This window comes from Eptesicus fuscus, chromosome 6 (assembly GCF_027574615.1).
Source record: "Eptesicus fuscus isolate TK198812 chromosome 6, DD_ASM_mEF_20220401, whole genome shotgun sequence".
NCBI lineage: Eukaryota > Metazoa > Chordata > Mammalia > Chiroptera > Vespertilionidae > Eptesicus > Eptesicus fuscus.
The window spans coordinates 106648274-106673429 of NC_072478.1; the positions used below are offsets into that span (position 1 = coordinate 106648274).

The 25156-nt window shown below is 67.6% G+C and overlaps 1 protein-coding gene across 1 annotated transcript in view; it reads right to left on the reverse strand.

The window, feature by feature from the left end:
• The window catches only part of SDK1 (sidekick cell adhesion molecule 1), a 190626-nt gene that overhangs the window by 30116 nt on the left and 135354 nt on the right, over positions 1 to 25156 (reverse strand). Inside the window, exons 21-29 of the mRNA XM_054716758.1 lie at positions 23460 to 23610; positions 22721 to 22958; positions 18304 to 18419; positions 17130 to 17319; positions 14548 to 14646; positions 10045 to 10239; positions 8556 to 8757; positions 4216 to 4319; positions 2264 to 2334 (exon numbers count right to left, since the gene is read on the reverse strand). Coding sequence (XP_054572733.1) covers positions 2264 to 2334; positions 4216 to 4319; positions 8556 to 8757; positions 10045 to 10239; positions 14548 to 14646; positions 17130 to 17319; positions 18304 to 18419; positions 22721 to 22958; positions 23460 to 23610 — 1366 coding nt within the window. The remainder of the gene's footprint in view (positions 1 to 2263; positions 2335 to 4215; positions 4320 to 8555; positions 8758 to 10044; positions 10240 to 14547; positions 14647 to 17129; positions 17320 to 18303; positions 18420 to 22720; positions 22959 to 23459; positions 23611 to 25156) is intronic.

Here is a 25156-nt window from a genome sequence, read left to right on the forward strand (position 1 = left end):
CTGTCCCTCTGTCATCCTGTCCTCATGCACCTCATCGCTAGCAGAGACCCCACTGGGGAGAAGGCAAGGAGGGGCAGCGAGGCTTCTCAATGCCCCGTGAGAGCGAGACCCCCACCACAGGATCCGTCCGATCCTCGGACTGAAGCCTCGAGGGAGTGATGGGACCCCGCAGAGACCCCGTTAGACGTGACTTCCGGAGGGGGAAACGGCCATGGTCCACTCCCTGCAGGACACGGGCCAGGCGGGCATGACCACGCAGCCCACCTGCTGCCTTCACGTGGCCGGGGACACGGAGCCTCGATGCTCTGGCGCCTGGGCGCCCTCGTGAGTGGGTGCGAGTCCCCTGCCTGTGCTGACAGCCAGGCTCTCTGTGCGGACCACGCCGGGCGCTCCCTCCCAGCAGCCGGCCCGTCCTGCTCCAACACCTCAGCCACGACGCTGGGTGCACGGAGGGTGAGCGCGTGCAGGGTGAGTGCGTGGAGGGTGAGTGCATGGAGGGTGAGTGCAAGGTGAGCGTGTGCAGGGTGAGCATGTGCAGGGTGAGTGTAGGGTAAGTGTGTGGAGGATGAGCGCGTGCAGGGTGAGTGCAGTGTGAGTGCGTGGAGGGTGAGTGCAGGGTGAGTGCGTGGAGGGTGAGCGTGCGCAGGGTGAGTGCGTGGAGGGTGAGTGTGTGCAGGGTGAGTGCGTGGAGGGTGAGTGTGTGCAGGGTGAGTGCGTGGAGGGTGAGCGTGTGCAGGGTGAGCGTGTGCAGGGTGAGCGCAGGGTGATTGCGTGGAGGGTGATCGTGCGCAGGGTGAGTGCGTGGAGGGTGAGTGTGTGCAGGGTGAGTGTGTGGAGGGTGAGCGTGTGCAGGGTGAGTGTGTGCAGGGTGAGTGCAGGGTGATTGCGTGGAGGGTGAGTGTGTGCAGGGTGAGCGTGTGCAGGGTGAGTGTGTGGAGGGTGAGCGTGCGCAGGGTGAGTGTGTGGAGGGTGAGCGTGCGCAGGGTGAGTGTGTGCAGGGTGAGCGTGCGCAGGGTGAGTGCGTGGAGGGTGAGCGTGCGCAGGGTGAGTGCGTGGAGGGTGAGCGTGCGCAGGGTGAGTGCGTGGAGGGTGAGCGTGCGCAGGGTGAGTGTGTGCAGGGTGAGCACATGCAGGGTGAGTGCGTGGAGGGTGAGCGTGCGCAGGGTGAGTGTGTGGAGGGTGAGTGCGTGGAGGGTGAGCGTGCGCAGGGTGAGTGTGTGGAGGGTGAGCGTGCGCAGGGTGAGTGTGTGGAGGGTGAGTGTGTGCAGGGTGAGCGCGTGCAGGGTGAGTGTGTGCAGGGTGAGTGCAGGGTGAGTGTGTGCAGGGTGAGCGTGTGGAGGGTGAGTGTGTGCAGGGTGAGTGCGTGGAGGGTGAGCGTGTGCAGGGTGAGCGTGTGCAGGGTGAGTGTGTGCAGGGTGATTGCGTGGAGGGTGAGTGTGTGCAGGGTGAGTGCATGGAGGGTGAGTGCATGGAGGGTGAGTGTGTGCAGGGTGAGTGCGTGCAGGGTGAGTGTGTGCAGGGTGAGTGCATGGAGGGTGAGTGCATGGAGGGTGAGTGCATGGAGGGTGAGTGCAGGGTGAGCGTGTGCAGGGTGAGTGTGTGCAGGGTGAGTGCGTGCAGGGTGAGCGTGTGCAGGGTGAGCGTGTGCAGGGTGAGTGCGTGCAGGGTGAGCGTGTGCAGGGTGAGTGCGTGGAGGGTGAGCGTGTGCAGGGTGAGTGTGTGCAGGGTGAGTGCGTGGAGGGTGAGCGTGTGCAGGGTGAGTGTGTGCAGGGTGAGTGTGTGCAGGGTGAGTGTGTGCAGGGTGAGTGTGTGCAGGGTGAGTGTGTGGAGGGTGAGCGTGTGCAGGGTGAGTGTGTGCAGGGTGAGTGTGTGCAGGGTGAGTGCGTGGAGGGTGAGTGTGTGCAGGGTGAGTGCGTAGAGGGTGAGCGTGCGCAGGGTGAGTGTGTGGAGGGTGAGTGCAGGGTGATTGCGTGGAGGGTGAGCGTGCGCAGGGTGAGTGTGTGGAGGGTGAGTGCAGGGTGATTGCGTGGAGGGTGAGTGTGTGGAGGGTGAGTGTGTGCAGGGTGAGTGTGTGCAGGGTGAGTGCAGGGTGAGTGCGTGGAGGGTGAGTGTGTGCAGGGTGAGTGTGTGGAGGGTGAGTGTGTGCAGGGTGAGTGTGTGGAGGGTGAGCGTGTGCAGGGTGAGTGTGTGCAGGGTGAGTGCAGGGTGAGCGTGTGCAGGGTGAGCGCCGTGTTTTACGAGGCCCCGTGAGACCGGTGCTTACCTGCCACTGGACCAGGACGGAGGAGGTGGTGTGGGGCGTCACGGAGACGGAACTTGGAGGCTCCCCCGGAACTGAAACCCGAGATCAAGGAGACAGATTAGAGGGCTCTGCTGGGACCTGGCGCCCCACCCCGAGCTCCTGCCCCCTCTCCCCTGTGGGTGCCCTGCACCACCTCACAGCCTGCGCCAGGAGAGGAGGGAGCCAGCGCTCGTATGACCAGCTCCCCCAGACAGAGCGGCACTGAGACACCGAGGCATTCCCAGCTCTGCACGGGGCCACTCACGCCAGCAGGGTGCCAGGCGCCCCACCCGAGAGCCTGCTCAGGGGCCGCGCCCCGCCCCGCCCCGAGGAGGGCAGCATATTCTTTGTGCTGCCAGAGCGACTTCTGACTGGACAGATGACCAAGCCAGGGCACTGAGCCCTGGTCCTGGCCACGGAGCGACGGTCACGAAGGAGGTGACTTCGGCGGCTGGAGGGGCCGGTCCCCCTCGGTGTGCTCTGCTCGCCAGCTGCGGGGCCAGGCCGGTCTGGCCTCTGCCCTGGCCGTGCCCTGCACCTGGACTAACGTCCCTCAGTGTCTGTCGGGTCCCCACGCACCCACGTCCCAGGATTCTGAAGTGACCGCCCATGGCTCCCCGCGGAGGGCCCAGGGCCCCGCCTTCTCCTCGGCGCCCTCACTGCCCGGCCCGGCCTGTCCGCAGGCCCCGTGTCCGGGCCCCTACGTGCGAACAACACGCTTGGACCTTTTCTCCTGTCAGTTTGCCTTTTAGGCCAGACGAACTCAGGAGGGAGGAGGACATCACCTCTCCTCCCCACAACCATCCACACTCAGGGCTGCTTCCTCCCGCCCCAGCACCGGGCTCCCCAGGGCCTGGAGCCGGCCAGCTGCCTGTCCATCTCAGCTCCAGGCAATGCCCTGCCTGCCCGGCGCAGTCCTCTGGGGAGACGGCAGGCCGGCACCACGGGGCGATGTGAATGCCAAAGGAGGAAGCAGGCCTTCGGGCCTGAGGAGGCCCCGGGCTCGGGGTTCTAAGAGGCCTTTCTGACTGCGCGGCGGGGCCCGGGCTGGTGTCTGCACGGGCAGCTGGAGGACCTGCTGCTTCCTCCTGAGGGTCAGCGCCTCGCGCCAACATCGCCGCCGTCGTGTGAGATGCGACATAAAAATGGGAGCCACAAAGACAACACGGCATCTCCAGGGGCCGGTCGGCCTGCGGCTCCCTGAGGGCAGTGCCAGGGCGGCATGCTGGGACAGGAACACGCTGGAGGTCTGCTCTGCGCAGACACTGTCCGCACGTGGCCCAGAAGCCAGCAGCCGCTGCCCCTCCCGCTGGTCCTGAGGGCCCGAGGCCCGGGAAGCTCAGCTCCCAGGCGATGAGAAGAGCCGAATGAAGAGGTGAGGGCGGCGGCCAGCGGCTCCCTGGTGCCTGGAGGAGGGCGCTGGGAGGCTGGGGACTAGCACAGGGCGCAGTGTTGGGCCAGCAGGTGGGCCTGTGGCCAGGACGTGGGGCGATGTGGCTCCCACGCTAGGCAGGCAGCGTCCTCTCCCTCACTGGGACGCAGGCCCCGCCCCGGGGGAGGAGCGGGCGAACGCCACCGGGGCTTTTAGGGTCTCAGTGCCCCCACGTAGCTGTGCCGGGAAGGCCGCTGAGTGAGAAAGTGGGCAACCTCTCAAACGCAGCTGCCGGCCACATGTCTCTTTACCGGGGCTGTCGATTACCCAGTTCCTGGGTGCTCATGGCGGAGGGTTTGGAGCGAATCAGAGACTTCCTTCCGTGCAGAAGCCCTGCAGGTCCCGCCAGTGCCGGCCCGGAGCCTCTGGGCGCTGCCGCTGAGTGACTCCCGGGCTCCCTCGTCCCCCCAGTGCCCCCCGGCTCAGGACCAAAGTGGGGGTCTCTCCAGGAGCCAGCAGCCGGGGTGGCCCTGTCTGTCCGCCGCCGGGCCCGCTCACTCACCATCCTGCAGTGTGGTCACCGCCTCCGTCTCGGCGCTGAAGTCACTGTCCCCGATGTCATTGGTGGCCTTCAGGCGCAGCTTATAGGAGGTGAAGGGCCTCAGCCTGAGCAGAACCGAGAGACCCGTGACCCGGTGACCTTTCCACCCAGCGGCCTGGAGCTCTGACCCATGACCCCAGTGACCTTCCCACCCAGCGGCATGGAGCTCTGACCCGTGACCCCTGTGACCTTCCCACCCAGAGGCCTGGAGCTCTGACCCGTGACCCCTGTGACCTTCCCACCCAGAGGCCTGGAGCTCTGACCCGTGACCTGGTGACCTTCCCACCCAGCAGTCCAGAGCTCCTGGGGGTGTCCTCCCGCCCGAGGGCCCGGCCCCTGCCTTAGGAGGGGGTGCTCTGGGGTCGGGGTGGCTCTGGAGGAGCCTGCGGAGGGACCTCCCAGGGGAGGGGATGCGGACCCACCACCAGGGACTGTGCGGCCACCTCTGCTCCGGACCCAGGCCTTCTCCGAGCTCCTCCCAGCCCTCGCCTGGTCCAGAGTGCCGGCCAGCGCCGGCCTCCCTCCCTCCCCACCCAGGGCTCTGGGGTCTGTGCCCCCCCCCCCCAGCACCGGCAGCACCCACATGGCACCAAGCATGGCAAGCCTTGTCCCGTGTGGCCCGGCAGCTCCTCCTGCCGTTTCATGGACGAGGCCCGGAGGCCGCCAGGCGCCCCCCAACCCCCTGCAGGACGGGGCGTGGCTCGGCCGGGACTGAGTCGGGGTTTGTCTTGAAGCCCCGTTTGTCTGCCACTTGGTGTGAGACCCGGACAACGCCAGCTGCCCATGTGACGATGCCCCCACTGACGGGGACCGCGGGACAGTGCTTCCCCGAGGCCCTGCGTGCGGCACGGCCGCCACCTCGGGCTCCCTCTGTCCCTCAGTCCTTCCCCCTCCCTCCCTCCCTCCTCCCTCCCTCCCTTCCTGAGACCGAGACTGCGGACAAGCTCCTCTGAGCAGACAACGTTCCCTCATCCAGCGCCTGCACTGCGCCCCCAGACACACCTGCTCAGGCCTGGCTGCCAGCTCTCCTGGCCGCCCCCCACTTTCCCCACAAGAGCACAGAAGGGGACCCCCACCCCCCAGCAGCAGCAGCAGCAGCACTGTCTCATCCTCTGCTCTGGCTCCCAGGCCAGAAGAGCTGGAGTGATTCCCGATTCCAGAGCCGCCCTCGCTCCTGCACATCCACTGTCTCTGTGTCCTCACCACGTGGCTCAGGCCTGTCCTCTCCTCTCTCCCAACCCACCGTAAACTCGTGGTTTTCAAACCGAGCCGGCGGAACCCCGAGGCTGAGGAACCCTCTGGGGTGCAGGCGCAGGCCCCCCACCCCAACCAGCAGCTCCTCGTCCACCCGGCGGCGCGGGCGAGGCTCTAGGCACCGCGTTGCTGAGAGAGCTCTGCTTTTCAAAGCTGATCACCACCTTCGGACGCCACGGTCGGGAGAGGCTCCTGATGTCATTCTGTCTCGCTCACGACCGGCTCGCACCGGTTCTCCAGCAGCTGACACCTGGGTCGCGCTCCCTCCAAAGCCCCAGAACCCGCCGGCCAGGCACCCGCCGGCCCCACCTGGCCTGGCCTGAGTGCACGTGCTTCTGAGTTCCACCTCCGCAGTGGCTCGGGCAGCTCTGGAGAAATCCTTTATAAAACAAACAGCCCCATCTGTCCGAGCTTCCCAGTCACTGTCCAGTCCTGGTGACAGCCACGTGTCCCTTCCCCGTGGCCCTGCCGCCCCCGCTGGCCCCGCATTCGGGCTGGAAGGCACGCAGCGAGCGGGGGCCGCCTCAGTCTCACTCCCCGCTGACCTCGGGCAGGGCGCCGCGGCTCCCCGGGCGCTGACAGGCGCATCGTGTCCCAGGCCCCCGTCCGGATGCGGGTCCGGGGAAGCGCGCGGAGGGGGCCTGGCGCCGAGCGAGGCTCGCTAGGTCTTGCTGCTGGTGTCCCTATCCCGTTGGACCAGCCTGGACGGACGGAGTGGTGGCCGGCCGCGGTCCTGTGCACACGCTCATGCCCTCATGCCTGCCGCAGTTTGGCACTGTCTGTTTCCTTGACAACTGTCCTCCTTATAAGACTCAGGCTCCACGCTCAGCGGCCTCAGCGGCCTCAGCAGCTGCTGCTCCCCAGTTCGGGGGACGGGCCCGCGCCTGGAGCGGGGAGGACCTGAGGGCTGACGGCGGGGGGCGCGCGGTCCCCAACGTTCCTTGGGAGGGTGGACGAGAAGTCACGTGGGCATCAGCACGGTGTGGCACGTGGCAGGTGCCCCAGAAATGACCTGTCCTTACTGTTAGCACCTGTGTTACGTTATCACTTAGGTCATGGATTTGTCAACGGCATTTAGGACTTCTGCTCTCCAAGGACTCGCCGCCCAACGCTGAGCTCTTTCTGTCCGTCCACTGCAGGTGCCGGGGGCTGGGAGGGACGGGTGGGGTGAAGGAGGCTGGGAGGGACGGGTGGGGTGCAGGAGGGGCTGCAGGGGGCTGGGTGCAGCAGAACTGAGAGCGGAGGCCGAGCCGGCCTGGGTCTGCCAGGCTCCCTGGTTCACGGGGCTGATGAGCCTCTGGGAGCCGCGGGCTCACCACGGCGTCTGGGCGTGGAGCTGAGCGTCAGGTGGGAAGAGAACCATGGAGAGCGACACCCCAGCCTGGGCTGGTGCGGGGACCCCGACAGGTGGACGCTCTGCGTGGAGCTGACCCGAGTCTCAAAAGCAGCGGCCGCTGCACACGCTGTGCGTCTTGGTTGTTGTGAGAAAACACGAGCGGGCGCGGCTGCCTTCACCTGTCACTCATCCGCGAGGCACGCAGCTTGTTTGCTAAGAGCCCCGAGCCCACGCGTGACGTCCTGCCCGAGGCCACCTGGTTTCCCTGCGGCGGGATTTCTAAAGCCGCACGAAGGAGCTGAAGAGACACGCGCGAGGGGCGGGCGGCTGGTGGAGAACCATCTCGCACGCGGTCTCCCGGGGTCCGGTGGGGCCCACGCACCGGCCACAGTGGGCGTTCGGAGGAAGGGCTGAGCCCAGGACTGAAGCCACCCGCCCGCCCCGAGGCCCTCCTGTTGCCTCCCAGCCTCGCAGCCCAGACTCCCACTGGCGGGGTAGGAGGCGCCTGAGCCTGGGCGTCTGCCTCAGATCCCCCCCCCCCCCCCGCCCCCGTGCCCTGCCCCCTGCTCAGCTGCGTGCACTGCACTTCCCCCTCAGGCAGGGAGGGGGCGCCCTTCTCTCTAAAGCCCCAGGTGTGGGTCCAGGACAGCACCGGAGACGCACCCGGCCTGCGAGCCCACAGCCTGCTGTGTGCTGGGGCCCAGGATGGAGCTGCTCAGAGACCCTCTGACCTGCCCCCCACCCCCCCACCCGCCGATGGAGCGGGGGCGCCCGGCAGCCGTGCCAAGGGGCGCCGGGACACCACAAGGCCCCGCTCTCACACCTCACTGGCTGCGCTGGGGCCACAGACCAGGTCCCGGCTTCTGACCGACTGGCCCCTGGTTCCTCGTTTGCACAACAAGGACGGCGACCGCCCACCGCCACCCGCCCTCCCTCGCGGGATCGACGCTGACACGGTGTGTGACGTTTCCCAGCTCAGCGGGGGCTCAGGACAGGGTGGGGCCAGGGTCCTAGAAGCCACGGTGGGAGCCACGGCACAGCAGCCCTGCCCACAGCCTGGAGGCGCCGAACCGGAAAGTGGTTGCAATCGGGGACAGAGGAGGAGTTCAGTGAGCCGGCCCGGAAGTCGCCCAGGGGCTGCGTGTGAGTCTGCGATCCCTGTGACTCCGGCCTCCCCTCCCTGCTCCCAGCCATGGTCTCTGCAGGCCGAGTGCCACTGTGGGGCCAGCCCTGCCCCTCCCTCCCGGGTCTCTGAGGAATGAGTGGTGGTGGGTCATCTTGCTCAGGGGGACGCCCGCCGGTTCCTGCTCAGCGTCACTGGCCAGCGTCGGCCCTGAGGGAAATCTGTGTGCCTGCTGACCTGGGGGAGCAGGAGGGGGTGTCTCTCTGGGGGACATCTGCCGCCAGGCCCCCACTCCGACCACCACTCCCCTCCTCTCTTAGGAGCCCACGCTTCGGGCTCACTGTCCCTATTACTGGCCTGGCCTGTCCCGGGGCCTCTAGGCGGGACAGCCTGTGGGGGTGGGAGAGGCCTGGGGCCTGGGGCAGTGGGTCCCGGGACACAGAAATCCCCGGTACCAGGGGTGGACGAGGAGAGACACGCCCTCAGTGCTGCGTCCCGGGCCCTCCAGACCCCTCGCCTGTGGGGAGCTGGCTGCGGGGGGACAGGGCAGGGCTGCAGGTCCGGGGAGGGGCCTCCGGGCCCTCGTACCTTTCCACGGCGCAGGCTGTGGCCTCGTGGCTGATGGACGACGAGTAGGTCTGCCAGCGCCCCGCGGGCAGCTCGCGCACCTGCGCGGTGAAGTAGCGGATGGGGGAGGCCCCGTCGCTGCCCGGGACCCACTGGAGCTGGAGGCTGCGGGCGGTCACCTCGGCCTGGGGCACCAGCAGCTGCCTGGGGGGCGCCGGCCGCTCTGCGAGCAAATGAGGACAGACCAGGGAGTGAGAGGGACCCCCAAACCGCCCTGGGCACCGCCGACGCCCACAGTGCCGCCCGGAGCAGACTGTCTGCAGGCGACTCCCATGCAGGGCGACGGGCCCAGTGCGGACCTGCTCCACCCTCAGCGCAGGACAGACCAACAGGCTGTGTGAACCCGCCCACACGCGCTCCCCGACTCCCTGCCACCCGGGAGCACGTCTCAGAGTGACACCTGGGCTCCCCGAGCACCACAGGGGACTCTGGACTCCTCCCTGCATCCCCCCCCCGGGCGTCCCCTGAGCCTGGGTGTCCCCTGAGCCCGGGTGTCCCCTGAGCCTGGGCGTCCCCTGAGCCCTGGTGTCCCCTGAGCCCGGCGTCCCCTGAGCCTGGGCGTCCCCTGAGCCTGGGCGTCCCCCGAGCCTGGGCGTCCCCTGAGCCCGGGCGTCCCCTGAGCCTGGGTGTCCCGGGAGCTGGGTCCTCAATGCAGCAGCTCAGCTCCCTGCTGGGGGCGCAGTTGGCCGTGGATCTGCTGCAGGGAGGGGCTGGGGCAGGGGCGAGGCGGGCCGTGGGCTGGCCACCCGCCCTTCTCCTCACCCCGTCGGCTCCACGGGACACTCGGGCAGGAGTCACTGTCTAACTGCTGGTCGTGGAGGCTGTTGATTCTGATCAGGACACGGGGCGGGGATAGGGCCGCCATGCTGGGCGGGGACGGGGCGAGGAGCTGGCGTCTGACCTCGCCCACATCCTCTCCCGCAGCGGCCGGCGCCTCCCTCCCGACACGTCCAGCCTCAGCTTCCTCTCTCATAAGACTCGGGCTCACCCCGCACCCCCCAGCTTGGGGGACGATCAAGCAGGGTGATGCCCCCAGCACACGCAGCGCTAGGAGCAGAGGGTCGCAGGCGGTCTTTGCACGGCTGCGGAGCGTGTGAGCACCTGCTCCCCGGGAGGCGCCGACCCCAGGGCCCTGCGCTGCCTCGGGGCGGCCCCCACGCAGGAGGACGGGATCCCTGGGCCAGCACTCAGCCTCTGAGCTGCGGCCACCTTCAGACCGGACGGTCAGCCTGTCAGAGGGCACGGTGTGCGGTGCAGGTGCGCAGGCTCGGGAAGGTGCCCGGTCCCAGGCCCGGCTCAGCAGGTGCTCGATGAGCTCTCAGTGCCCGCTGCCCCCTCCACGCGCCGGCCACGCAGGCCCGACCGAGAGGCCACGCGTCGCCAAGGTTCCAGCGGCTGCCCCCCCCACTCCCCCCACCGCCATGACTGTGGGCTGGGCCCCAGGTCTCACCTCTCTTCTCGGTGGTGATGACGGTGGCCTCCAGCGGCTCCCCCCAGCCCTGCCTGGTCTTGGCCGACAGCCGGAAGGTGTACGCCGACTCGGGGGCCAGCTCGGTGGCCGTGAACTGCCGGACCGTGGCGCCGACCTCCACCGTGGTGAAGGTGTGGGGGCTGCTGCGGGCCAGGCGGTAGGCGATCTGGTACCCTGTGGGCGGGGCCCGGAGCGTGGTCAGTCCGTCCTCGGCACGGGGCAGCCCGTCCCGCCTCCCACAACCACGTGGTGGGAACCAGAGCCACGTCCTCACGACGCCCTCCTTCCCAGCCGGCACCAGGCAGACCCTACACCACCGAGAGGGGAGCCCAGCCCCATGATGAGCGGGGCTCTGGGCGCCAGTCCCCCCTGCTCTCCCTCACCCCTCACGGGACAAGGCGTGAGGACAGTCCCTCCCCGTGGCCACCGCGCGCTGAGCGGGTCCTCACGGGACAAGGCGTGAGGACAGTCCCTCCCCGTGGCCACCGCGTGCTGAGCGGGTCCTCACGGGACAAGGCGTGAGGACAGTCCCTCCCCGTGGCCACCGCGTGCTGAGCGGGTCCTCACGGGACAAGGCGTGAGGACAGTCCCTCCCCGTGGCCACTGCGCGCTGAGCGGGTCCTCACGGGACAAGGCGTGAGGACAGACGGTGCCTGGGAGCGGCAAGCATCTCTGATGGGGCCGGGTCTGCACTCACTGCCTCTTCCCCCCGCCCCCCAGCCCCCCTGCACCTGCCCTGCCAAGGGCAGCGCCTCCTGTTAGTTCTCTAGACAGCGCCCTCGCCCTCTCTGCAGTGAGGCCTGTGGCGGCGGCCAGCCAGCCGACACCAGCTGCCCTGGCATCTGCCAGCTTCCCCACCTCCTCTGCCGCCGACCCAGCTCCCTGCCCGCCACTCCCGCCCTCAGCCCCACTCTCCCCCTGCCAAGCCCTCCCTGCACTGAGCCGGGCTCCGCCATCCACAGCCCCCGCAGGCGAGGGAGCGGGGCCATGGGGCCTGGGCTTGGCCAGGGTCACTCCCGATCAAGCCCTCGCCCGGCCCGCCCGCATCTGAGGCCGTGCCAACTGGCAGACCCAGCCCTCGGACCAGCTGCTGCTCCTGCTGCTCCAGAGCAGAGCGGAGGGCGCGGGGCATCCGCAGCATCACGATGGCCAAGCCGTCACGTGAACGGAGCTCCGGGGGCACCGGCGGCAGAGCTGACCGTCCTTACGCTGCTGCGCTCCGGCCACGGTCATTCCGCCCGGCCGCCCGCCCTGCCCTCTCTGCTCCCGTCTTCCCGCTGGCACGGCCTCCGGCTCCGGGTGACCCCGCTCACTGGCACCCTCCCAGCTCCTGCTTCGTCGTCTGTCCAACCATACGGAGGCCCTGACCGCGTGTGGGAGGCCCGGCCAGGCCCAGGGCTCAGAGGCGGCGAGCCCTCGCATTCGGCCCGACCCCCGCTGGTCACTGCTGCCACCACCACACACGGACAGACAGCACGGTGACCGTCACTGCTCCCAGGTGTCCGTCGGGCCCCGAGTGACCCCTGCGGCGGCTGCTCCGCCTCTGATGGCGCTCTCTCCTCCCTGCCACGGTGACCCGCTGGCCTCGGCCTGTGCTGGGTGTCCTGCTAGGGTCATGCTTCCCCACGCGCTGACCCAGCACTCTCCTCCGGACCTGCCCTCCCGTCTTCCCGTCCTGCCCGGTCGTGGCGGGAGCCTGGCGTTCCGGTGCCACGGGACCAGCCCAGCCTCAGCCTCCTGCGATGCCCAGACGCCGTGTCCCGAACACCAGGACGGCGTAGCCACCGCAGCCACGGGGGCAGCTCTTCCCGCGAGGCTCCTGACGGTCCTCGTCCCCGACCTCACCGTGGTCCCAGCAGGCAGCGTGCTCATCCCCAGCCGCCCGGAGGCAGGAAAGCTCAGAGAGGGTCGGCGGTCTGCCCGAGGTCACACAGCATGCCCCCTGCGGAGCCGGCGGGGCCCTGGGGCTGCCCGGCTGCACAGCTTTCACTTTGCACAACCACGAGTTCCGGGAGGAGGGAGCCCACCTCAGTCTCCCGGCAGAGGGCCCCCTGCTAGGCCTGGTTCCGCCAGGCCGCGACCCGATGCCACCTCGGGGGAGCCCGCTTCCCGGCAGGCCAGGCGGGACGCCGGCGCTTGCGGCTCACGGCCCGGCTGCATCCCGCTCCGCAGGTGCCTGGCCCGGCACCCCCCTCGGAGCCTTGGCTTGTCAGACGGCGACGGAGGCGGCGGGAAATGCCTCCGGGGCTGCCGTGGGTCCCGGGGTGTTGGGGGGCCTGGCCGGTCAGCACCTGGGCTGTGATGTCGAGCCGCCCTCCACCTTCCTCCCGCCGGCTGCTGCGTCCCCAGCGGCCCTGCGCCTGCTGCTCGGCGGGCTATGTCGCACCCGCAGCACCATCTTCATGCCGCCTCCACGGCTCCCATTCCGGCCTCTGCTCCTCACGGCACCGGCCGGCAGCCTGGGGCGCCCAGAGAACTCCAGAACCATCCGCGGTGAGAGGCAAACAGGAAGAGGCCGAGACGGGCTGTGGCCCAGGGGGCGGGGTCTCGGCTGCCTGGTCAGGGGGTTGACTTAGGCCGACACCTCATCCTGCGGCGAGTCCTGTGTGGCAGGCCTTGTGCGGGGTGTCTCCTGGGCAACCCCAGGCACCGCTCTGAGAGGCGTCTGCTCTGAGGCATCACTGGGCCGGACGCTCCGGTTCGGGGACCTGGTCCTGCCTGACTCCGTCCCAGGCCACTGTTGGGGTGTGAGTGGTGATGGCCCCCCAACAGCTGTTCGTCGCTCCCACAGCAGCTGAGTCGCCCGGCGAGGCCCGCGCCAGCCCGGCCAGGAGCCTGTGCTGCTGGGCTCACAGCTCGTCCATGGAGGGCTGGGAGCAGGCAGTGCGGCCGCCCCGACCGCGCTGGCAGACGCTCACCCTCACTGTCCTGATGCCCAGCGGGGCCCTCGCACGCCCTGCCCGATGAGCCAGAGGAAATGCCAGGCGCTCGGCAGGCGGGTGGGGGGGGGGTGGGGGGAAATTCTGGCGCGTGAGGTGGGGCAGCCCCGCGTGGGCTTGAGGGGCACTCGCTTCACTTCAGCTCAGGAGCACTGAAGGGCGTCGGCAAGGGAGGCAGGGAGGCCGGAGCGAGGCCCGCACCCCCAGAGGAAGGCTCTAAATGCTGGGAGCGCCCAGTGAAGTGTGTGTGCAAATACGCGTGCGTTCCCTGCAGGCGCTGCGGTGTTGGCGGTTAATCTCCGCTGGAGATGCAGGGACACGTGTGATCTGGGTCACCGCCGAGCGGCCGTGTTCATACGCTCCGAGGGCCAGAGTGGGAGCGGCCCTGGGTCTCGGGGTCGGGGCCTCGCAGAGACGGTTCCCTCTCCTCCGTGACCCCCGACCCGGGCCTCCGGAACGGCCTCCGCACCGGCAGCGCCCGCAGCCGGTGTGTGACGGTGACCCGGCCTCCGTGACGCTGCCGGGCGCTGCCTCACAACAGCGGGTGGGACGCTCTGGGTGACGGACACGGCGCCATCTCACCCGCGCTGTCTGCCGTGGCCGCGAGGCTCGGACTCCAGACCAACACCCACCTCCTCAGCGCCGAGGGCCTTCTCCGGGCCCACGCGCCGGCTCAGGCTTCGCTCTGTCTCACCAGCATGAACTCTGTCCCAAACCAGAGCTGGGGACGGGGGACGGTCCACACAGTGCCCCCTCCCGTGAGTAGTGGGTGGACGCTGCGCCGTCAGCCCGCCCCGTCCAGCAGCGTGTCTGTCCCAGAGAAGTGAGCGGCACTGCCCCCGGGTGTGGCTGTCTTCCTGCCGCTCCTGAGCCTCTCGGGGATGGTGCGTCCTCTTCCCCCCTTACTCCTCACGGCGCACGTGACCCCCGGCAAGTGGAGGCCCTTCATCTGTCCCGCTGACAGGGGACGAGAAAAAGGTTTTTAAAGTGAAACTCGCTGCCTTCGGGACGTAGGAGACATCGTGGCCTGTGTCGCCACTAGAGAGCGCCGCGTGAGAAGGAAAAGCAAGCTCTCCCGGGGCCTGCAGCGTACGGCGCCCTCCCCTTCTTCCAGGGACGCTGCGGCCTCCGCGGGAGGACGGCCGGAACTGGGGCCCGTGGGAACGAGCAGTTTCCAAGCACCCGTCCTCGGGAGAGCCGGCCACCTCGGAGAGGCGGTGGCAGTCACGGGTGGCTCTGCCGGAGTTCTGGGAGCACCGCCCGTGAGCTTCGGCCTGTCAGTAACCTCAGCTCCCAGCTCAGACCGTGGGAGTCACCCTCTCAGTCCAGGACGCGCAGGTGCTTCCTCCCACGTGATGGAACTAGATGACGGCACCTGCCTGCTGCTTCTCTGAGCTGTGCCTGCCGCCCCGCGCTCCCCGCTGCCCCCCCGCCCCGCCCTCCCGCCTCCCTGCCCTCCCCGCTGCCCCACCCTGCCTGCCACCCCGCGCTCCCTGCCAACCCACCCTGCTCGTTGCCCCGCGCTCCCCGTCACCGCCCTTACCCAGGATGATGCCGTTGGGCTCCTCCGGCGGCTGCCACACAATCCGCACCGAGGTGAGCCTCACTTCCGGGAACACCAGCCTCACCGGGGGGCCTGGGGCTGGAGGTGAAGAAAGTCTTGTGAGCCAGGCGCCCTACGATGTTGTCTGGGCCCCTGACAAGGTCCCGTGCGGGTCTGGGAACTGGACACACAGTCACTGCGCCATGATGCTGTTTGCGGGGGACACGCCATGTTTGGGCGAATGACTGGGATCTGACGGGCTCTGCGTGGCTCCCCAGTGGCTCTGGGAAACCCCGCCTCCATCAGCCGCCTGCTGTGCGGTGCTCAGTCAGCTGGGAGCCCCGGGGCCAGGCCAGCCGCTGAGGGGCCCTGGCGTGGACATTCGGTGAGGGTCAGGGTGGGGAGAAGAGGGGAGTGGGTGTTGGCAGTGAAGGGAACTAGAGTTTGGGTGTTGAACGACAATGCTAGTCACCTAAAAATTATATGATGTCATTGACCAACACTGCCTCCACATATCTACACTAAAAAAAGAGTAAGATGTAAATTGACCGTACCTTCGCAACACCCACCAGCCAATCAGGAGTGAGTATGCAAATTAACCCAACAAAGATGGCAGGTTAATTTACATACACAGGCACTGAGCAGCTGAGGGCAGGGCCACTGGGCAGTATGGGAAGGTGGAAAGGAGGCTCCGGCTGGAGTGAAGGCGGTGCTGGCAGCCAGGGGAAGGAAGGCCCATTCTTGCACGAATCTTTGTGCATCGGACCTCTAGCTTAGTAATAGAACATTTCACCAATCCGAGCCGAGTTCTTTTCTGGGCTTGACATCTGCAAGGCAGTGTCAGAGAAGTAAGAAGGCTGAAAGCCACTCCCAACTCCTAATGGAGGTGAAAAACATGGACAAAATGCCATGTGTACAGTCACGCCCTGTCCCAGAGGCTGGCCATGCACGGTGCATGCAGTAGGTCCTGCTGTGGCCATGCACGGTGCATGCAGTAGGTCTTGCTGTGCGCCAGCGGTTCCCGCTGTGGCCTGCTGCACGGTGTACCAGCGGTGAGGACAGCAGGACGCGGCAGGGCCCCCAGAGTCAGGTTTACGGAATCGGACACTCTCTGGACTTCCCGCTGTTCCGGCGGGTTCCGGGAGGGGCGGTGGGAGCGTGTGATCAATAGTAACTGCAGTGCGTGTGCCAGGCATCCCGGGCCGCGGCTTCTGCCTTGGCCACAAGCTGAGGACAGCATTTGATATTTTAAACGTGCGATGACCCTTGGGTTTGGGTGAAGTAAGTGTGAGGAGGCGGCTACAGCTCACACGCTGGGGAGACCCACACACGCCCCAGCCCATGTGTCTTGTGTGGCCTTGGCCCCTGCGCTGTCCCAGGGGAGAGCGGTCACTGGGCACAGGCCGACCTTCACTCCAGGGAGAAACCGTTCCGACCGGCCGAGCTTTACGGGCGGTTTCTACAGCCCCCTCCACGTCTCACTGTGCAGCCTGGGACACGCGAGGGCTGCGTCCAGTTCAGAGAAACAGCCTCGGGACACCTGTCCCCTCCCGCCCACAGCTGCCGGGACGCGCTGCGCTCCGGGAGGATGGACGGACAGACAGACAGGTCGCGGGCAGCCTGTCCTTGCCAGGTGTGGCCGCAGTGCCCCTTCCCAGGGAAGCGCGGGGACAGGACATCGGGGGACTAATTTCATTGCTTTGGTGAAGATGTTTAAGAAAATCTACCACTGCCCGGCCGGCGTGGCTCAGGGGTTGAGCGTCGACCTATGAACCAAGAGGTCACGGTTCAATTCCCAGTCAGGGCACATGCCTAGGTTGCGGGCTTGATCCCCAGTAGGCGGCATGCAGGAGGCAGCCGATCCATGATTCTCTCTCATCACTGATGTTTCTCTCTCTCTCTCCCTCTCCCTTCCTCTCTCTGAAATAAAATATATATATTAAAAAAAGAAAGAAGAAGAAAATCTACGTTGTTTTTCCTCTGCAGCTGCTGCGGGCCGGGAGGGCTGGGAGACCAGTGCCTCCCTCCGACAGGCGTCAGGCGTGTGCGTGAGGGTGGGAAGCAGCGCCTGGAGGAGCCGGGCCCTGCAGAGGGCGACTGTTCACTTCCAAGCGAGACGCCCGTGAACACAGCCGCCCGTCGGGGGTGCAGGGCTGGAAAGGCGCGCCGGGTGCCGGGGCCCCGAGCGGCCGCTCCGCCCGCACAGGTCAACAACCTCACGTTATGCAAAGGAGCGTCGGGGCACCAGGACCCCGGGCACGTGGGCAGCAGGGGTGCGTGACTGGACGGTGCAGACCCTACCACAGCGGCCTTTCCTGCCCGCCTGCTGCAGTTACCACGGAAACCCCGCGCAGGCTCACACTGGGCCGTAACCCACTCGCGCTGCAACTGGCCGCCTCGCCGCTCCGTGACCGAGGCGGTTCTGTGTTGTTTTCCTCCACTGGGAAGAGCGGTGGTCGGACACTGAGTTGGAAATGACACTGGCCCACACGGTCGCTGTCCCCGCGCTCCCCTGGGAGGGGGCACCGTGGCCACACCCGGCAGAGGCGGCTCCTCTGGGGGCGGGGCGCACCGACACGTACCGTCGTCCTTGGTCCGCTCCAGGACCAGCGGCGTGCTGGCCACCCCGTTCCCGATGCGCGTGAACGCCAGCACCTGCAGCTCGTACAGCACGAACTTGCGCAGGCCCGCCAGGAGCGCCGACTGCGTGTGGTTGCCGCGCACCACGTGGCTGCTGGGCTCGGGGTCCAGGTCTTTGGCCCGGAACAGGATCTGCAGCATCAGCACAGGGGTGGGCGTGAGGACGCGGGTGCCGGCCGCGGCGCCAGGACCAGCCAGGGCGTCCGTGCCCCGGCAGCTGGCTGAGGCTTATGGGTCTAACTGCTACTCTCTGGCACCGGGGAGGATGGCGATGAAGCGCTCGTACCCGAGCGGAAGGGCATTGGAGCTGGGACCCGGCCCAGGGCTGGGGCTGGATGCCTCGCCGTAATTTGCAAGATCTGAGGCCACCAAAGGCGGCCACGCTGTCCACAGCCACTGACCGGGGACTCCAGGGTGGACACAGAGGCAACCTCTCCCCACGCCCCGCTGACTGGGAGGCTGGGCTGCGGTCTCAGGAGTGGCCCGCTGCCCCGGAACCCGGGCTCCCAGTGACCGAGGCTTAACAGGCAGACCCCAGGGAGGGAGCTCGGGCCCACAGAAACATCTCCTCCGGGACTCAGGGGCGGGGGGTGGCGATCGCTGACCCCACTCTGTGATCGCTGGGCCTAACGGAGTCACCTGTCTCACGGCCTGGGGGGGGCAGCGGCCATGCCCAGGGCGGGGCAGCAGGAAGGCAGGCAGGGCTGAGGGAGGGACGACAGGAGGGCAGGGAGAGGGGAGGGAGGGAGGTGAGGGACAGGCAGGGAGTGCGTTTTGAGGGCCCGGGTGAAGGGGTGTCACATGGATAAGCCGGAGGTGTCAGGACGGACCGGATGGCCGGGACGCTGGCGTTATCTAACCCTCTCGGCGGCCCTCACGAGCGAGGCCCCCGTGGGAACAGGGCTCTGCGCCCGGTCTGGCTTTGTTAGGGCGACGCCAACACTGAGCCCCAGGCCGTAAGGATCTCACGTGAGACGGGTGATGTGAGGAGCAGGGAGCAGGGAGCCGGGAGCCGCTGAGCTTGGGTCCCCCAGAGACCAGGGACGCGCTGGCCGGGGAGGGGACAGGGGTGGCAGCTGCGTGTCTTGAGCAAAGCGAGGTTGCCCTCACGCGTACCTTGTAGCCCAGGATCAGGCCGTTCTGGTCCTGCTCGGGCACCGAGGCCCAGGTCAGCAGGATCTGGGTCGAGCTGACCGCCACGGCGGACACGTTCCCTGGGGCGGCCGAGGGGACTGCGGAGAGAGTGAAACAGATTGGCAAGCAGAGCCTAAAGGATTCCGCAAGGAAAGGGCCTGTTTTTACCCAAATATCAGTGGCCCTTGAAAGCGCAGTGCATTCTGGGCATTGTGAGTGATCAGATGAAACCCAGGGGCGGGACGGAAATGCAAATCTCTTTCCATGAGCAGCGGGCGGGCGCCGTGAGCCCTGGTGTTCAGGAGCCCAGCCCCATCCGAGCTCCACCCCCCCAAGGGGGTGAGGGGTCTGCGTTCCTCTCGCCTGGCGGGCTGCGGGCTCCACCTCCAGTGGGAATCCCTCGCTCCGAGCCCCGTGCACTGACCTCCATAAACGCGGCGTTTTGTGAGGGGACAGACAGGGCTCCAGGGAGGAGACGTACAATCTGCACATCAATCTAATCCCCGCAGCCGCCCGCTGGGCCGTGCTACCCCCGGCTCTGGAGAAACCGGCCTACACTCCACGCAAACGAAGTGCTTTTCCACCGCGCCATGGCCCGACGGGGCGCTGCTGCACCGCCTGTCCCGACTCGTGTCCGCGGGAGGTTCTGCTAGACCAGGCTCTGGTTCTGCCTGAGCAGGTTTGCCGGGGCGCCACGAGGGTGCCAAGAGGTCCGGCCGGGGTGTCGCGAGGTTCTGGGCAGGTCTGACCAGGCCCCTGCCGTGCCAGCCGGTCCCGCAGACAGAGGCTGCGGGAGAGAGGAAGGCAGGCCCACAGCCGGTCGCAGCCTAAGAGGACCAGCTGCGGGGACACCGAGCCTGGGGTGGGGCGTCTGCAGCCAGAGGGAAGTCCTGGAGGGCGTCCTGGTGGCAGCGGCTTCTCCCTGACCCCCCTTCTCTACCGACTAGTTGACGGTCCTCAGAGCGCAGGCTCGGCTGCTGCGGTGACGGTCACCGTGTGGCCACAGGACGGAAGGCACGGCGCCTGCCTGTGCCCGGAGCTCGGGCCCCGGAGCTGGAGAGAACGCGTGGTCGCCTGCACTGTGGGCACACCTGTCCCGTTCGTCACCGGAGTCGCTCTTCGTCCCTCGGCCGTGCGAGCACATACTGATTTGTGGGGGCGCCTCAGGGCCACTGAGTACTTACAACCTCAAGTTCTCTCGGCCCCTGGGGGAGGCTCAGGGGCTCCGTCGTGCGGCTCCAGGTCCCGCCCGGTCCCAGCCCAGCCTCGGGCTCAGGCCACGCACCCTCCGTCGCCATCTTCCCGAGTTGGCCCCTCACCCCCCCATCTCCCTCCGGCCCCCCCTCCCCATCGGCTCCTTCCACCCTTCACCCCTGCCTGCCACACCCCTCCTCAAACGCGGGGCGGGCCTGTGGGACCAGCTCTGCAGGGCAGGCTGTGCTGGGGACGGTCAGCGTGGACACCAGCAGGACAGGGAGGGCAGGACGTCAGACCTGCTGCGCCGGGAGGGCTGCGGCTCAGAGGGCAGCTCCTGCGGCAGAAGGTTCTGGAAGCTCCATTCAGAGGCGGAGAATCTGAGGCCCCACAGGATCAGCACTGCAGGGGGCGGGACAGCTCTGGTAGCACTGACGGCAGGGCACAGGGCCCCGAGGGGTCAGCCCAGGAGGGCCCTGGGGGGTCAGCCCAGGAGGGCCCTGCGGGGGGGGTCAGCCCAGGAGGGACCAGGGGGGTCAGCCCAGGAGGGACCAGGGGGGTCAGCCCAGGAGGGCCATGGGGGGGTTAGCCAGGAGGGACCAGGGGGGTCAGCCAGGAGGGACCAGGGGGTCAGCCCAGGAGGGCCATGGGGGGGGGTCAGCCAGGAGGGACCAGGGGGGTCAGCCCAGGAGGGACCAGGGGGGTCAGCCCAGGAGGGACCAGGGGGGTCAGCCCAGGAGGGCCATGGGGGGGTCAGCCAGGAGGGACCAGGGGGGTCATCTCAGGAGGGACCAGGGGGGTCAGCCCAGGAGGGCCATGGGGGGGTTAGCCAGGAGGGACCAGGGGGGTCAGCCAGGAGGGACCAGGGGGTCAGCCCAGGAGGGCCATGGGGGGGGTCAGCCAGGAGGGACCAGGGGGGTCATCTCAGGAGGGACCAGGGGGGTCAGCCCAGGAGGGACCAGGGGGGTCAGCCCAGGAGGGCCATGGGGGGGTCAGCCAGGAGGGACCAGGGGGGTCATCTCAGGAGGGACCAGGGGGGTCAGCCCAGGAGGGACCAGGGGGGTCAGCCCAGGAGGGCCATGGGGGGGTCAGCCAGGAGGGACCAGGGGGGTCATCTCAGGAGGGACCAGGGGGGTCAGCCCAGGAGGGCCCTGGGGGGTCAGCCAGGAGGGACCAGGGGGTCAGCCCAGGAGGGACCAGGGGGTCAGCCCAGGAGGGACCAGGGGGTCAGCCCAGGAGGGCCCTGGGGGGGGGGTCAGCCCAGGAGGGCCCTGGGGGGTCAGCCCAGGAGGGACCAGGGGGTCAGCCCAGGAGGGACCAGGGGGTCAGCCCAGGAGGGCCCGGGGGGTCAGCCCAGGAGGGTCCTGAGGGGGCTCAGCCCAGGAGGGCCATGGGGGGGTCATCTCAGGAAGGACCAGGGGGTCAGCCCAGGAGGGACCAGGGGGGTCAGCCCAGGAGGGACCAGGGGGTCAGCCCAGGAGGGCCATGGGGGGGTCAGCCCAGGAGGGCCCAGGGGGGTCAGCCCAGGAGGGACCATGGGGGTCATCTCAGGAAGGACCAGGGGGTCAGCCTAGGAGGGACCAGGGGGGTCAGCCCAGGAGGGACCAGGGGGTCAGCCCAGGAGGACCCTGAGGACCCCTTCCCAGCACGAAGCACAACTGGCAGCGGAATCGCCAGGCCGGGCAGCGGAGATCGACGACCCTGTTACCTAACCTGCGCCCGGACACCCCTGAACCCAAGCGCCCCCAGAGGCGAGCACGGGCCGTGTTGTCCACCTGCCCGTTCCTGCGACTAGAGCTGCCCTCAGACCGGTCAGCGTGTCCCGTGTCACAGAGATCCGGTTCGGAGGGTCGCAGAGCGTTCTACGTCCTGTGTGGGCGCAGTCACAGGAGCCTCCGCGCCTCCCTCTCGTTCTAACGCCATGAACTCCGCAGCCCGGAAGGACGCGGCCCTGGCCGCCGGCACCCCCTCGCCGCACGCGGTCCTCCCAGCAGCTGGATGCTGTCACCTCGGCCCGTGCCCCGGGGCCCCGTTATCCACGTGTCCCAGGATCCCTGCTCACTCACGCGCTCCTGCCTGACGCGCTGGCTCTCCAGTCCGCCCCTCGGAGGCCCGCCCACCAGAAGGACCAGGAGGACAGGGCGCCACCCCCAGGCCAGTGACAGCTGAGCTCCTGCGGGAACGCCAGCGCGGAGCGCGTGACCGAGGGGACAGGTCAAGGGCGAGCTGCCCCACCGCCTGCAGGTGCCTCCTGACCGGCCAGGCCAGGCCCGCACCTGCTTGTGCCAGAGTGGGACCTGGAGCGAGCCGGGAGTGGGGAGTGGGGAGGAGGGAGCTGTACCCGAACCCCAGCCCAGTCGCATCCTGCCTCGTAGCGCGGGGAGACGGGCTGACCCCCTCACACCCGCCTCGTCCGAAAGCCGGATGCCCCGCGCCAAGAGGGTCCCTTAGCCTCCCCCTCGTGCTTCCCCTCACTGACGGCGCAGTGACCCCAACTGAGTGACCACGGAGTCCAGCCCCCGGATTCCCGTGGCTCATGAGCGCCGCGGGCTCTAAGGGGGGTCACTGAGGTTACCCTTGAGCAACGGCTCCTGGTAGGATCCTGGAGACATGGACACTGGGAAGAGCCAGCAAAGAGCTAGTGAGAGTGGGGGTCAGCTCTATCTGGGGGGGCAGTGAGAGTGGGGGTCAGCTCTATCTGGGGGGGCAGTGAGAGTGGGGGTCAGCTCCACCCGGGGGGGCAGTGAGAGTGGGGGTCAGCTCCACCTGGGGGGCAGTGAGAGTGGGGGTCAGCTCTATCTGGGGGGCAGTGAGAGTGGGGGTCAGCTCTACCCGGGGGGGCAGTGAGAGTGGGGGTCAGCTCTATCTGGGGGGGCAGTGAGAGTGGGGGTCAGCTCCATCTGGGGGGCAGTGAGAGTGGGGGTCAGCTCCATCTGGGGGGCAGTGAGAGTGGGGGTCAGTTCCATCTGGGGGGGCAGTGAGAGTGGGGGTCAGCTCTATCTGGGGGGCAGTGAGAGTGGGGGTCAGTTCCATCTGGGGGGGCAGTGAGAGTGGGGGTCAGCTCTATCTGGGGGGGCAGTGAGAGTGGGGGTCAGCTCTATCTGGGGGGGCAGTGAGAGTGGGGGTCAGTTCCATCTGGGGGGCAGTGAGAGTGGGGGTCAGCTCTACCCGGGAGGCCGCGTGGCCGGGCCGGGCCTGCCCTCACCTGACTCCCGCGTGCGGCCGCGCACCACCTCGCTCCAGGGCCCGGCGCCGATGGCGTTGAAGGCCTGCACCTGCACCTCGTACTCCGTCCACTCCTCCAGCTCCTCGATGGTCAGCTCCCTCTCCAGCCGGTCGCTGACGACGTGCGCCCGCGCGGGGGCCCGCAGGTCCGGGTGCCAGTACTTGACCCTGTAGCCCACCGACTCGGGGTTCCCGTTGTACTGGGAATCGGGCAGGGGCTGGGGGACAGTCCGTGTGAGCTGACGTCTCAGCCCCGTCCCTGCCGGGGCCCCGAGCGGGGCCTGTCTGATGGGCCCAGTCCCTGGACAGCCTTTTCTGGGGGAACGCGCTCAGACACCCCTGTCCCTGGAACTCCCCTCTGTGAGTTGACGGCGCCCTGTCAGCGAACCTGGCCGGACGCGATTTCTCTGACCACATCCTGGCTTCGTTCTGGGGGGGATGTTCCCATGGAATGTCCGGCTGGCGCCCTCACAGTTCCGTGGGACCCAGACCCAGGGCGCCCAGCCCGCCCGCGTGGGCTCCTCGCCCGGCCGCCCCTCGGCCCCAGGCGCCGTGAGGAGCGCCACCGATTAACGAGAGCCAGGCGGGCGGCACCCTTCGCCTTAATGAGGAGCCAGGTCTGGACCGGGACTGGGCAGGTGGAGAGACCGAGCCCTGGGTGCATGCGCGCCCCTGGGGGCCCCAGACCCCCGCCTGCAGCCCCTCGCCACCCAACTCACCACCCAGCGCAGCCGCAGGCTGGTCTCGCTGGCGGTCCGGACGGTGACGCTGGACGGAGCCACGTCCGGGGGCGCCTGCAGCGTCTGGATGACCCGGGAGGACTGGCTGAAGGGGCTGGCCCCCACCACGTTCTCCTGCCTCATCCGGAACCTGGCGGCACAACAGCGAGAGCGTTCCTCTGCAGCAGAGGGCAGCGTGGGAGGCAGAGGGAACGGGAGGACCCCCGGGCTGTTTGGGGACAAGGGGGGCTCAGGCGTGTGTCTACCTGTATCCTAGGCCCATGCTCCAGGGCGCCCCCTCTCTACCTGGTTTCATTAAAAAGGCAAATGGTAGCCTTAGCCTGTTGGGTTCAGTGGGTAGAGCCTGGGCCGTCAGACTGAAGGGCTCGATTCTGGTCCAGGGCGTATACCTCGGTTGCAGGCTCGATCCCCAGCCCCGTGAGGGCGTGTGCAGGAGGCAACCAATCGATGTGTCTCTCTCACATCGATGTTTCTCTCTGTCTCTCCACCTCCTTTCCACTCTCTCTAAAAATCAATGGGAAAAAATCCTCGGGTGAGGATTAACAACAACAAAAAATTGATTGTTGACCCCAATGAATATACCATTATTCTATAATAAAAATATTTTAAAAATGCAAATTACATATCTGGTCTTTTCCCCTGAAAGGCCTCAAAGCACGCTAAATCTGCAAATCAGCGGCTTCCCGTTCCCCAGAAGCGTGACTGGGGGGGGGGCTCCGCGGCCAGGGCTGGTTCAGGGGATCGGAGGTCAAGCAGCTGTTTAACTGACGGAGCGTCAGGTCGTCACACCCAACGCCAGCGCTGAACGTCCAATGTCTCTTCGATGACCCAGGGTCCCCGCGGCCCATTCCTGCCGGTTTGGGTGAGAGCGCTGGATTCGACCCGTCGGTCACCAACCTGTGGCCAACCAGACGCCTCCGTCCCCGGTCTGCACAGCGCGGTGCAGTGAGATGCTCTCCAAGCCCTGCCCATGGTCCACGCCCTGTCTCTCCTGCATGTGTAGCCACACCTTTCTGAACTGAACTTACATGCAAGGAAGACACGGGATGTGCACACCCGTCCGTGTTACCTACAGAGGCTTCCTGACTCTACACGCAGCTAAGGCAGGGACACGGGTCTCTAACTGCAGCTCCTTTTTTAAAAATGTTTTTCTTGATTTTAGAGAGAGAGGAAGGGAGAGGCAGAGAGAGACAGAAACATCGATGAGAGAGAAACATCGGTCGCTGCCTCCTGCCCCATCCCAAATGGGGATCAAGCCTGCAACCCGGGCACGTGTCCTCACCAGGAATTGAACCAGTGACCTCTTGGGGCATGGGGCAATGCTCCACCCACTGAGCCACCCTGGCCGGGCTCTAACTGCAGCTTCTGATCTTAGAAATAACCACATGGCCGACGCCGATTTCACGAGGGAAGCCATGAATCCCAATGGCTGGCCTTACGCTCAATGTTTTCTCTAAAAACGAGTGTGAGGCATCCCGAACCGTCTGCTCCAATCTTGGGGGAAGGTTAAAGGGAACAGACCCGAAGCAGTCGCTCCTGTGGGGTTTGCTTCGGAGCCTGACTTGGTGCTGGACTGAGAAGTGTTCTTCGCAAGGACGCCGTCCCCGCTCCCTCCCCAGCCGCCGAGATGCGCGTCCTGGCAGGACAATGGCACCATCCGCCCACACCCGCGGCGA